This window comes from Ursus arctos, unplaced genomic scaffold (genome assembly GCF_023065955.2).
Source record: "Ursus arctos isolate Adak ecotype North America unplaced genomic scaffold, UrsArc2.0 scaffold_8, whole genome shotgun sequence".
In the NCBI taxonomy this organism is placed as follows: domain Eukaryota; kingdom Metazoa; phylum Chordata; class Mammalia; order Carnivora; family Ursidae; genus Ursus; species Ursus arctos.
Window position 1 is genome coordinate 34,165,282 of NW_026623100.1, and position 12,845 is coordinate 34,178,126.

Below are 12,845 nucleotides of genomic sequence, written 5' to 3' on the forward strand. Positions count from 1 at the left end.
TGGGCAGGATTTATGAACTTTTTTGTGGGGGGTGAGACGAGGACATGACAAGTCTTAATTAATATAAGCATATCAGCTCACCTTTGTCAAAGTAATAACACTTTAAGGAATGAGGTGTAAAAGTTGGCTAAAAAGACGAGTGTTTCACGCAACCTCTCACCCCCCAGCTCCAGGGAAAGCCAAGGAGGTACAGGGACGCAGATCTGACAATAAGAGTCTCACCCCTGAACTTCCCCACTTAGGACCCACTTCTCCCAACTTCCTCCATCTCAACACATTTGAGTTTCTAATCTGTGGTAATGCACATCCGGGCAGGGCAGAGGGACGACGGCCTCCCTCATGGGTGAAAACGTGGCTGGGGTGGTAGCTGGGAGCCCTGAGTCTACAGCAACCTCTGCGAAGAATTCACTCGTTAAACTGAAGAGGAGGGAATCCCACTATGAAGCGGGCATTCTGGATACAGAGGGTTTGCCCCAAGTCACTGCATGCACGCTCACAGGCCGTAGGGTGCGTTTTCTCCAGGACGAGCTGCTCAGAGTTGAGGGAACCTGCATGTCTCATGTTAACTGGCGCGCTTTCTCAATCATGATGTTACCGGCAGTGACTACAGACCCTACAGGCAGCTGCGGGTAGAAAGAGCTAAGAAAAGCTCTCTGTCCTTCCTCTCCCTGGCACATGCATTCCTTGTACGACAGTCTAGGGAGCTAGAACATTCTGACCTTTACCTGCCCCACCACCCCCTGGATTAGTCAGCCTATCTTGTGTCCCAGCAGGTCTCAGCAAGGCCCTATTGCCTAAAACCCTTCTTAGAAGCTTCCTTCTTCTCTCAATACTGATTTTTTTTTCCTTCTCTTGGGGTATTCGGTTTTAAATACCAAATGGCTTGGGGTATTCGGTTACGATCCAGTTCTTTACTGGAACGTTACATCTCAGGCATTCACTAAGCAAACAGTTATTATATGAGGTGTCAAATCGCCCTTGCCTTAGAGTAGCTCTGAGTTGGGGAAGAGGGTATGATTAGAGACAAATTAAAAAAATGTGCTGTAAAAAAAAACCCCGTGAGCCTCTCCATACTATTTCTTGCAGCTTCCTGTGAATTTATAATTATTTCAAAGTAAAAAGCTTTTTTAAAAAAACACCAGAACTGTGGCAACAGGAGTGACTGCCCGTGCCGCTCTGCACAGATCACCGATCATGTCCCCTACGTTCCAGAGTCTCCTTGCCGGCGAATGAGCATGCTCGTTTACGGTGTAAAATCTCTTCCCAGGCTCAGCAGGAGTTGGTGAAGCAGCTGTCCATCCTTCCGCGAGATAACTATAATCTCCTGAGCTACATATGCCGGTAAGAGTCCCCTGGCATCCGTTTCCAGCCGCATCAGAAGGCAGCCCCCGGTTAGAGGAGGAAAGAGTGTCTCTGTGAACTCAGAGCTTCTGGTCCAGACCTTGGGAAGGTCAGCTGTATTCACACAGCACTGAAGTAGTTCCCTTTATCCGCAAGATAATTTAAAGGATCCACTGAAAGTCTGATTGGCACACAAAGTGAACATGCCTCCTCCCTCAGGCCTGCCCCCGTGCTGCCCAGAGTCCTGGGACATGCAGTAACACCCAGAATCCTTACAACGTTTCTAGAATTATCTCCCACCTTCTCAACTCTGGGGCTATAACTTAGTGCCCTGGAGACATTCACGGCACCATGTAACGTATAGATTGACCCAGGTCTGTCTGAGCTGGGCGCCTGGATCTCTATGCCAGACAGAGCTGAAATTTATCTTCTTTTTAAAAAATAATTTGTTGTAGTTTCCATGTTATAAAAGTGATACATGCTTGATGTGGAAACCAGGAAAATACAACATACTATAAAAAAGAAATAAGGAGAATACACAATGGGTATTAAGGAGGGCACATATTGCATGGAGCACTGGGTGTTATACGCAAACAATGAATCATGGAACACTACATCAAAAACTAAGGATGTGGTGACTAACATAACGTAATAACAAAAATAATAATACACAATGTCCTCACTCAGAAAAATCACTATTACTGCTTGGTCATGTTTCCTTCTGGATGTTTTTTGAATTTCTATGAAAGATATTTACATACATCAATATAAATATAGGGGAACAATTTTTTGTATGTATTTGTATCCTGCTGGTTTTGGCTTAATATTATATTGTGAGCATTTCCCCATGTCATAAAATAGGATTATAAATAACTGTAATATTCCATAATGTTTCCTCATTTGAAAACATCACCATTTGTTTGATAATTTCTATGTATTTGGAATTTTAAGTCGCTTCAGCCTGTCCATTTAAAAATGGGTTTTGGAGAAGGTATTTAGAAGTTCCTTCACTGGTATTTTCAGTTTTCTTTTTCTGTGTGTGTGTGTGTGTGTGTGTGTTTATAAGGAAGCTGAGAGGTACATGCCTCCAATGGGTGGAATTATAGTAAAAATTCATTGCTGAGTTGTTGAGCACCCACTGAAAATTTGGGACGCTGGGTGCTGTAATTGGAGGATGAGAGCAAAGAGGCACCGTGGATTCCCTTCTGTGACATCTCCTCATGATAAAGTTTCCGTCTCTGGAAACTTGGGTGGGTTGAGTGCTGAGAATCCTAGAGATAAGCCTATAAAGTCGGGATGAGGGGTAGTCACATACCCATTTGAGTTTTTCTGGTTTCCTCTTAGCTCCCTGAACCGGAACCTACCTCCTGCTGAAGGGGTGCCCTATCCCAAGCCCCCACACCACCCCCAGCAGCATGGCAGACCCCTCCTGGTTTCTCTTCCTCTTTGATCTTGAATCTTCAGGGTGAAGCTAAACTCATGTGGGCCCATTCCTGAGACTAGAAGGAAGGAGATGGGATCCATCTTTGAGGTCTCATTGGTACCTGGAAGTGTACCTTCTGGCAACTTCCTATTTCCTACTATGGGATTTCCTGGCTGCCCACAGGTTCCTACATGAAATCCAGCTCAACTGTGGTGTTAACAAGATGAGCGTGGATAACCTGGCTACCGTGATTGGTGTGAATCTCATCAGGTCGAAAGTCGAAGACCCTGCTGTGATCATGAGAGGTACAGCTGGTCCTGTGGGGAAGGCAGGTGCAGAGGAAGTGACAGCAATTACCTAGCTACCAAAGTGCATTGCAATTTGCCAAGCATTTTCCGTTGGTTACCTTGCCCCAAGTGTGAAATAGCCCTGTGAAAGGAGCAAGGCAGAAGTTATGTCCATTTTCCAGATCACAGCAGAGCAGAGAGGTTAAAAATTGACCCGATGGTCACACAGTACAATAGGCTAGCAAAAAACAGTATTTCTTAGTCTTTTATGACTTTTAAATACTCTTAGCCAGAGAAAGCAAGTTTGCAAGAAAGTGGAGAAAGCAAGTTTAATTTTATAAGACAACTCAGAAGAAAAGGTTACTTATAAAGTTGTGTTGAAAAGGCTTCTGTGGCTGTGTCTTGGTTCAGTGAGCAAAAGTCCTGGCATAGAGTACTGATGTCTGCCATGGATTTGGAAAAGCAGTATGCCTGGCACGTATTTACTATGCGTGCAATAAGAGATCAGATGACATACTGAGGACCATATCAGGGGAGAAAGATGTCTCCATTTTCTCTACTATTATATTGCCTATTTTCTGATCAAGACTGACCCACAGGACTGTATAGGCTGAAAATAACCCTCTTTCACCCTACTCCCATATCCTTCTTCTCTCCCTTCCCTTTCACCGCAAATCTCCTACCTCAAGCAATTTAGAAGGGTCCCATGAGAAGCAAAATGAGGTCCTCTTGGGCCCTGTGGTTTTAGAGCCAAGCTTAGAGACATCCCATGGGTGGAGATCCTGAGGACTGCCCACCTCCTGCCGTGGTCCAGCTCTACAGATCCCTTTCTTCTTTCAGGGACTCCTCAAATCCAAAGAGTGATGACCATGATGATCAGAGACCATGAAGTTCTCTTCCCCAAGTCCAAGGATGTACCCCTGTCACCCCCTGCTCAGAAAAATGACCCTAAGAAACCTCCAGTAGCTCGAAGCTCTGTGGGCTGGGATGCCACCGAAGACCCTCCAATTTCTAGGACAGATAGCTTCAGTAACACGGTAAGATGCAGAGAACCTTCTTCCTTCCATCTGACTCTTCCTTTAGTCCAAGTCATTCCATGTAGGAGCTCGTCTAGGGTGTCAATTTGAGGAGTTTTAGATGATGCCATGACAGTGGGCACAGATGGTACAGACCCATTGGAATGCATCTTGAAAGCCTGGCCTCTTTCAAAATCTAATCTCTGTTGGCATCCTGGAGGTGGGGTTAGTGACACGTGTGCCAGTCTCCTAATGACTGAGCAATGGGAGTCCTCACTAAAGCCCACTCTAATAGGGAAGCCTTTCCGAACACAGTCCAGGAAAGTTCAATAGGGGAAATTATATATCACATTGTAAGTGTTTGAGTGAGAGTTGTTGAAAATTCCGGGTGAAAGTCCAGAGACAACTGGTTTCCTGCTAACCCGTGAAACGTGATTTCTTTCTCAGAGTATGTGATGTGTTCATGTAATATTTCTCATTCCCTGATAAGCTGTCTCAGCAATGTCACCCCCCTCATTTGTACTGAAGGGTTGGCGCTCACGTTCCCAATGTCAAAAAACTCTGCAATCTCTGAAATGTAGACTAGTTGAGGCCAGTAATTTACAAAGCTCAAGTATTTTTATATATTTATAGAGACAAATATTTAAAAAAACATGAACTTTATGTAGCAGCTTGATTCTTTGTGTGTGACCAAGAGATGAATTTAAAATTTCTGGTTGACCCAGTAATGTAAGTTGTCTATAGTACTGTTCGTCCTGAGGATAATTAAGAAAGTATTGAAAAAAAGGTAGGCAGTGGTTATGATTTTTCTTAGGTGATGTCTGTACACAATGCATTTTACCAACACTCGCAAATTAAATTAATATTTAGAAATTTTCATACTTCATATAATGAAATCTTATTAGCGGTCCTTGAGAGTAGACATCGTTATGCTTATTTGACAGGTTTCTACTATATATTTTAACAGTGCGGGCAGCTATGGTCAGGCACTGTGCTGGGAAACGTAAGTCGCCTCTGGGGTCCTCACCATAACTGGGCAGAATTTGTTGTCCACATTTTATCGTTCAGGAGCTGAGTCTCAGGGAGGTTGACCAGCTGGCCCAAGGTGGCAGCACTAGGACGCTACAGGATGAGATTTAGCTCTAGTTCTCACCTCGAGGCCCCAGTGCTTCTGATTCCAGGTGGGGTTGTGGAAGCAGGTGATTAGCTAGAGTGATTAGAAGGAGAGCTTGAGCCTTGATTTCCTCATTCTTTTTCTTCTTCTTTTTTTCTTTTTAATTTAAAAATATATATACATGGTTCAAAAAAGTTAAAATGAGAAAAAGATATACATTGAGAAATCCTGCTCCCTCTGCTATCTCCATCCACCCCATCCTTCCCCGCGTTCATTAGTTTCATACTTACCCGTCCAGTGTTCTTTTATGCAAATATAAATAGATATGAATGTAAATTATTTATTTTTTACACGGTAAAATTCTCTTGCTCTCTCTCTAAACACACATACACACAGACAGGCGTGCACATGCACACACACATACACACACGCTACTCTTTATCTTACATTTTTCCATATAAGATTATATCTTGGAGACTTTTTTATGTCAATACATGGACAGGCCTCTCATCTGACCAGGTTGATTTCATTCCTTTGTACAACAAACAAGGCTGCAATGAATAGCCTTGACCATGCTTCATTTTATACTCAGGTAGATGTATTTCTGGGATAAATTCCCAGAATTGGGATTGCTGAGTCAGAGGGTAAGTAGATTTGTGTGTAATTTTTACTAAAATTGTCAAATAGAGGTTGTGCCATTTTGTACTTCCACCAGCAATGCCCAAAAGAGCCTGTTTCATTACAGTTTCACTAGCAAAATGTGTTTTCAAATTTAGGAAGGTGTCTTATCTGATAGGTGAAAACTGGTATTTCACTAATTTATTTTTATTTATTTATTTTTTTTGAGAGAGAGTGAGCACGTAAGTGCATATGTGAGGGGGGTGGGCCAACAGAGGGAGAGGGAGAGAGAATCTTAAGCTGGGCATGGAGCCCAGGTGGGGCTTGATCTCAGGACCTGAGCCGAAATCAAGAGTTGGACACTTAACTGACTGAGCCACCCCGGTACCCTGATATTTCAGTAATTTTAATTTGGGTTTGGGTTTCTTTAATAATGAGAGAAGCTGAACATCTTTTCTTATGTGTAAGGGCTTGTTGCATTTTTCTTTTCCTCTGTGGACCATCTGGTCCTGTCCTTTGTCCATATTTTTGTTGGTCTTTTTCTTCTCAATTTGTATGAACTTTATACATGAGAGAGTAGCTCGTTGTCTGTGATATGTATGGCAGATATTTTTGCTGTTTTGTCATTTCTTTTTTGATTTTATATATGGTGATTTCTCTGTTTTATTTTTGTTCTTTTTTATTTGGGGGGTCACGGAAACCCATGTAGGTTGAATTTATAGAACTTGTATTTTATGGCTTTTGGATTTTGAGTTCTAGTTGGAAGTCCTCCTTGTCCTCAAGCTATGGAAGAATCCTAGTTTAAGACTCTCTTACCACTAATAGAAAATTGATTTTTAGAGCATGAGTTAGTTCCCTTTCAGTGCAATATCATTTTGAAAAAACAGCACACAGATAATCAATAATGTGATGAATTAAGAGGTGGTCTTCTAATTAAGAGTTTCATGGGTGTGCAGCCAGGAGATTCTTTCAAGTTGCTAATCCTTATCCTGGGGACCTGACACACAGGAAAAAACCCATGTGACATCCGTGACCATTTCTTTCTAGACCAGCGACTCAGACACAACCAGCCCCACTGGACAACGGCCGAGCGATGGGTGTCTGGAAGAGAGCAATAAAGCCCCCAGGGAAAAGCTTGGAGATTGGAAGCTTCAGTCACGAAAAAGGACTCAGACACTCCCCAATCGGAAATGCTTCTTGACGTCAGCATTTCAAGGTGCCAACAGCAGCAAAGTGGAGATCTTTAAAAATGAGTTCTGGTCACCTTCTTCAGAGGGAAAGGCCGGGGAAGGGCACAGGAGAACGATGTCTCAAGGTGTGCCCCCCTGTCCCGACTCCCAGCGGACTTCCACCTATGATAACGTTCCTGCCCCGCCTGGGACCCCTGAGAATGAGGCCGCCTCCATCTCTTCCCACGCTTGTGACTCCAAGAGAGAAACTCTTGCCAGCCCCCAGTCTGAAACCGGGCCTGGAAAAAAGAACTCTGGAGAAGAGGAACTTGAATCCTTGCAGAGGGTGGTCCAGGAGCTGCGAAAGGAAATAGAAACACAGAAGCAAATGTATGAGGAACAGATTAAAAAGTAAGTCACCTGCAGAGGGGCCTCGGGCAGCCCCTCGGCTTCCATTTTCAGAAGGAACAGGGAAATTGTTCTCCTCTGCCAAAGAAGTGATATTTGAAACCTCGGGTTTAGAGAATACAGTAATCTCTAGCAGTTGGGCTTAACTGAGGAAAGGGGTAAAGGGAATGATGAGAGGACTACATTAGTGAAAACTCTGAGTTTTAGGTTAAACTCATGAAAAGTTAAGTATGTAGTTTATGCAGCTTAAGCGACTCTTTCCAAATAGTGGTTCTTTAAGGATCGACGTGCTCTAAAAATTAAGAGGAACTTGAAATTTTTTTCATATTAATGTGATTCATCCCTTCTGAAAATATTTATTGAGCACGTGCTGTGTGCCACATACCATCCCAGCTGCTGGGGAATGGCACTGAACAAAGCAGACAAAGTCCTTGTGCTTATAGAACTTTCCTTCTAGCAGGAACAGACAGACAATATATATACGGGTAATTAAACTATATGCATGTCAGATGGTGGAACATGCTATGGGGGAGATAAAGCAGGACAGGAGGTTGGGGGGCTCAAGAAGGGGGTTCCTATGTTAGATAGGGTGGTCAGGAAGCCTTCACTGAGATGGTGGCATTAAAGCAAAGGCCTGAAGAGAAGAGGGAATGAGTCAGGCCCACCTATGGGAGAAGAGCAGGCCAGGTAAGGAGAAGCGAAGGTGCAGAGGGCACGGAAGGGAGCAGGTCTGGTATGTTCACGCATGGGAAGAGTGGTGGTAAGCTGGAGCAGTGGGGAATAGTCGATAGGGGAGAGGACAGACGAGGGCAGGGGGCCTTGCCAGCCACCTTCAATCCTGTGTGAGGCAGAGCTTCTGTTCAGATCTACTTGACTAAAACTTCACCCAATCACTGGCTTCCACTGAGCCAGGCCCCCGGGGGGTGAAGGGAAGGCTAGTGCGGAAGCCATTGCCACAATTTTCATGTATATCCTTAAGGTGTTTGGACACAAAGTGCTCTCTTGGGGAGATAAACTATTTTCTTAAAATCTTGTCCACACCACTGACTTTTCATGAGCGTAAAGCTCAGTCCAGCTTAGCCCATGTGAACACTAATCATGACGTAGTACAATGTGAACTAGTGGGGTTTTCAAATTATGGCTACTTTTTCAGTCCATTAAGGCTCAGGTACAGGAAAGGAAGACTTTTCTGAGCCTTCGTTCTTGGTTTCCTCCACAGAGGGCTGCCCATCTAAAAGCAAAATTGGGTCCTTTGTCTAAGCCCGTCTAAAAGCAAAATTAGGTCCTTTGTCTAAGAACCTGAGCTCAGTCATTTGTAGGACCACAACACTCATGTGCCATCTTGTCTGTGACGGAAGCAGCCCCAGAGATGTTTCCCAGTGCACTCTCACGGGAATGTCAGTGACAGGGAAAGACCCAGCTGCCATGGAGGGCCATCCGTCCTGAATGGAATCAAGTCCTCTGAATTCACCCATCAGAGGGGTCCTCCATCCTCAGCAGAGAGAGGAGAATTCACAGTCCATAGCGCCTGCTCTGAGCTTTGTGTTTCAGACACACCCTCTCACGTAATCCCCACAGCAATGCTGTAAAATAGACAACATCCCCATTTTACAGAAGAAATGGGGGCTCAGGAAGCATAAAAAGATTCCTCAGGAGGCACACAACTAATCTTCAGGAGGGCTGGGATTTGAACCTGGGTCAGTCAGGCTCCTGAGGCCACCCAGATTCTACCTCTCCACCGGAATCAGTGGTCAAAATCTAGCAGTGGTCTCTCAGTTGAGATTTCTCCCAAAGCAAGAGGGCAGCAAGAGTCAACTTGGAGAAGAAAACTGGATTTGTAATGAGAGGGCCAGAAGGAATGAGACTCATTTAGCTGTAGGAAGAAATAGGCAGGGGAAGGCAAGCGCCAGAGAATGAGCCAAAGCACCCGAAAGACAGAAGCCAGACTGGCCTCAAAAGGGAGCTTGAGTTTCTATAAAAAAAATAGTCCAGTTGGGGAGGGAGGCACGGGGCAGGGAGGCAGCACCTCACAGAATGAAATTCTGAAGCCAATTTCCAATCATGCAATCTCCCCACAGTCCTGAAATTTCCTCTTTGGGCTTAAAAATGGCATTGTACCCTCATTCCTGGGAGTTGATGCAGCACAGCCTGGCAGAGCAGGGAGCACCTGGGGCCAGACTAAGATTTGGGCTAGTAACAGGGGAACTTCTGGGAATTCAGAAACCCAACAGATTCTTCTTTTTTTTTTTATAATTTTTATTTTGTTATATCAGTCACCATACAGTACATCCCCAGTTTTTGATGCAATGTTCCATGATTCATTATTTGCATATAACACCCAGTGCACCATGCAGTACATGCCCTCCTTACTACCCATCACCGGCCTAGTCCGATCCCCCAACCCCCTCCCCTCTGAAGCCCTCAGTTTGTTTCCCAGAGTCCACAGTCTCTCTTGGTTCATTCCCCCTTCCCAACAGATTCTTCACCTGAAGTGAGGGTGGGGAGGCCAGGGCCCCTGCTCTCAAAGGGCAGTTCCCAAACTTCTCCAAATCTCCACCCCTAGGGGGCCTTAATAAGAGAAGGCACCGGTCCTCCCCCTGGAAGCAGGGTGGGCAGGCACTCATATGTGCGAAGATGTTGGGATTCTGGAATATGGGGCTTCAGCAGTCAGTCAACATTTCTGTTGAGCAGGACATGTGCAAGGGGCTGTGGAGGTGAAAAAATATATATATTAGAAGTGGTTCCTTCTTTCAAAGACTTTATTATCTGGTGGAAGATACAAAACATAGAACGACATGAAAAACGACAACACAAAAGATGTCACAAGATCATGTTAAATGACAAAAGAGGGGCTCAGACATGCCCTGGGAATTCAGTTTTCCTGAGAAGTCTGCATGTGGGGGGTGGAACAGGAGGTATAAGCTGGATATGGGACTTGTGATGTAGGAAGAAAAAGGACAGAGCATGTGAGCAAGGGTGAAGGGAGAGTCTAGACGTCATACCCTGTTCTTTCATTCTGTTATTTCCTTCCTTGTAGCCTTGAGAAGGAAAATTATGACGTCTGGGCCAAGGTGGTGAGACTCAATGAAGAACTGGAGAAGGAGAAGAAGAAATCTGCAGCCTTGGAAATCAGTCTCCGCAATGTGGAGCGCTCCCGGGAGGATGTTGAGAGGAGGAACAAGACCCTGGAAGAAGAAGTCAAAGAATTTGTCAAATCGATGAAAGAACCCAAGGCCGATGCTTGAGGGTCCCACGTACACCATGAAGACAGCCCGCAAGGCCCACCCAACATGCTCCCTTTCTCGGTGCTACCTGATGACTGGAAAGCAAAATTACTCCCTAGGAGGGAGAAGACATTTGTGGGGGGAAACATCACTTTTCCCAGTAAAATAAATCGATGGAATTTGCAGGAAGATGAGGGTGAGCAGGGACATGTGGGGACATCTATGACCCTTGTGGCTGTATTCAAAAGGATTGCATTATTCCACGGTCATCTCAGGCCGAGTGAAAGGGAACCTTCCATGGGCTGGGTGATTACATCCAATGGAGACATTTGAAGGAGGACACATCCCAGGACCCTGGCAACAGGCTGGCCCCAACCAAGGCTGGACTGAGGCATTAGTTCTTTTTTTCTCTTTGTGGAACAATTCATCTAGTCAGATGGCCTCACAGTGTCCTTGAGACACAGGGGCAGAAAATGACATTTAGCTTTCTTGTACTCACCTGTGGTGAGCTGTGCTGTGGGGTGGGGTGGGGGGGCTGCACCTGCTGACCAGAGCCCCATTCTGTAACCCCCTTCCATGATGCACATTCCCTAGGGGCTGGAAACTCAAGATTATTATTAGACGAAGACAAAAGAAGGAATAAACTTTGTATTTATGAAGGCAAAATTGATGAGAAAAGCCTCTTCAAATAAAGCAAAAAAAAAAAAAAAAAGGCAGTGCTGTTGGTAATGGTTACAGACACCTTTATGAGCCTTAGTAAAGGTGCCCCTTCCTTGAGGCAGACGCACTCCTCTCCGGGCACACGGCATGGTGAGCAGGGCCTGGCCTGGGTTCCAGTCCCGACCTGCCTTTCCATGGCCACAGTTGTATATGGCTGGCCTGTGAACAGAGGCCTTCTCCACTTGATGGGACTTCCTTAGAGGCTGGCTGGGGGTTAGATAGAAAAAGTCATGATAATATTTTTTCTGTCTCACCAAAATGCAAGTGATTTCACTCTAGAGAGGGACCAGAGGCACTGGAGGGCAGCTGGGAGAGGAGCCCTCCCGGCAGACAGCTGACTTCTCCTCCTACAGGAAGGCAGCCTAGCAGAGGGCCCTGGTGAGGCCCCACGCCTCGCTAGGTAGGAGAGTGGAGTCTTTCACGGTTTTTGTCATTGTCCGAGTTAGGTGGTCTCCAAGCTCTTTTGACTATGTACCCCATCAGTAGAAAATACTTGAGCAGACACCCCCCAATAGATTTCTTTACTTATAAATTATATACATGTTCCACTACATGGTTGTATCACATATATCGTAAAACACACACGGGACAGACATTGAATAAGGATGAGACCGAAACACATATAAACAGATGCTCTCCAAGGTGCCGTCCGCTCTGGAGGCCACTGGCCCGATTTCCCAGGAGGCGTTACCCGTGCTTGGCTTACAGATGTCATCCCATTGCTGCCACGCACGTACTTGGACTCCTGAAGCCGCCTGGCTTCCTCAGAGGTCTGAGATCGATGGTCACCGTGCTGAGAGTTGAGACTTCCCAGCACGTGTTTCCTCCATTATTCCTTTTTCCTCTTGTGTTTTCTCACTTTTTCTCCTCTTCTCTTTGTTTTCGTCACTCTGGTTATTTCCCCCCCTGCCTGTGGCCATGACACGTTACCCACAGAGCAAAAGGTACAGATGGGAGGGTCAGTGTGGCTCAGGCCTGCTACTCAGGCCCTGCAGCCACCAGACTGCTGGAGAGCGGGGGCGAGACCTAGCACATTCTCTCAGAGACCTGCTTGTAGAAGATTGGGGGGTGGGGGAGGGGGTGATTTGGTGCATCCTTTAAGTAAAGCCATAAGATATTTTATTTCCTGGGGCTTACTTGTTTTCTAATTACAGAGTAGCAAACATGGAGACACTTGTTGAATACCTAATTTACACGGACGAGAGTCTCGTTCTGCCACGGGTGGATTCCTCACACTGACTCTTGAGGTGCTGAGACAGAGCTGAGGATGGAAGTAGCCGGCTTCATAAATCTCAAGGGGACATTTGCTTGAAAGTGCGAAGAGGAGGACCTGAGGTCTCTGTTTGGAGGTCGGTGTTGCAGACCTTGCTGGGCCTCGGAGCAAGAGCTCAGGCTGAGTAGAAGTCCTGCATCTGAATTTCAAGCTCGTCCTGGTCAAGGGATGCCTCTTGTTCTATTCCTTCCACCAGGACTGCGAGATAACAGACCGGCCGCTCCAGCCTTGGAAGCCGGAGTGTCCGTTCCT

General features: G+C 45.6%; 1 protein-coding gene across 3 annotated transcripts in view; it reads left to right on the forward strand.

Moving 5' to 3' along the window:
* Positions 1 to 11,312, forward strand: part of ARHGAP25 (Rho GTPase activating protein 25) — an 84,086-nt gene extending 72,774 nt beyond the window's left edge. For all 3 annotated transcript variants that reach the window (XM_026484204.4, XM_026484221.4, XM_057309186.1), the window contains 5 exons: positions 1,268 to 1,341; positions 2,948 to 3,069; positions 3,892 to 4,088; positions 6,847 to 7,379; positions 10,414 to 11,312. In XM_026484204.4, the coding sequence (XP_026339989.1) occupies positions 1,268 to 1,341; positions 2,948 to 3,069; positions 3,892 to 4,088; positions 6,847 to 7,379; positions 10,414 to 10,621 (1,134 nt within the window). In that variant the 3' untranslated portion in view covers positions 10,622 to 11,312. The remainder of the gene's footprint in view (positions 1 to 1,267; positions 1,342 to 2,947; positions 3,070 to 3,891; positions 4,089 to 6,846; positions 7,380 to 10,413) is intronic.
* Positions 11,313 to 12,845: the final 1,533 nt, after the last annotated feature.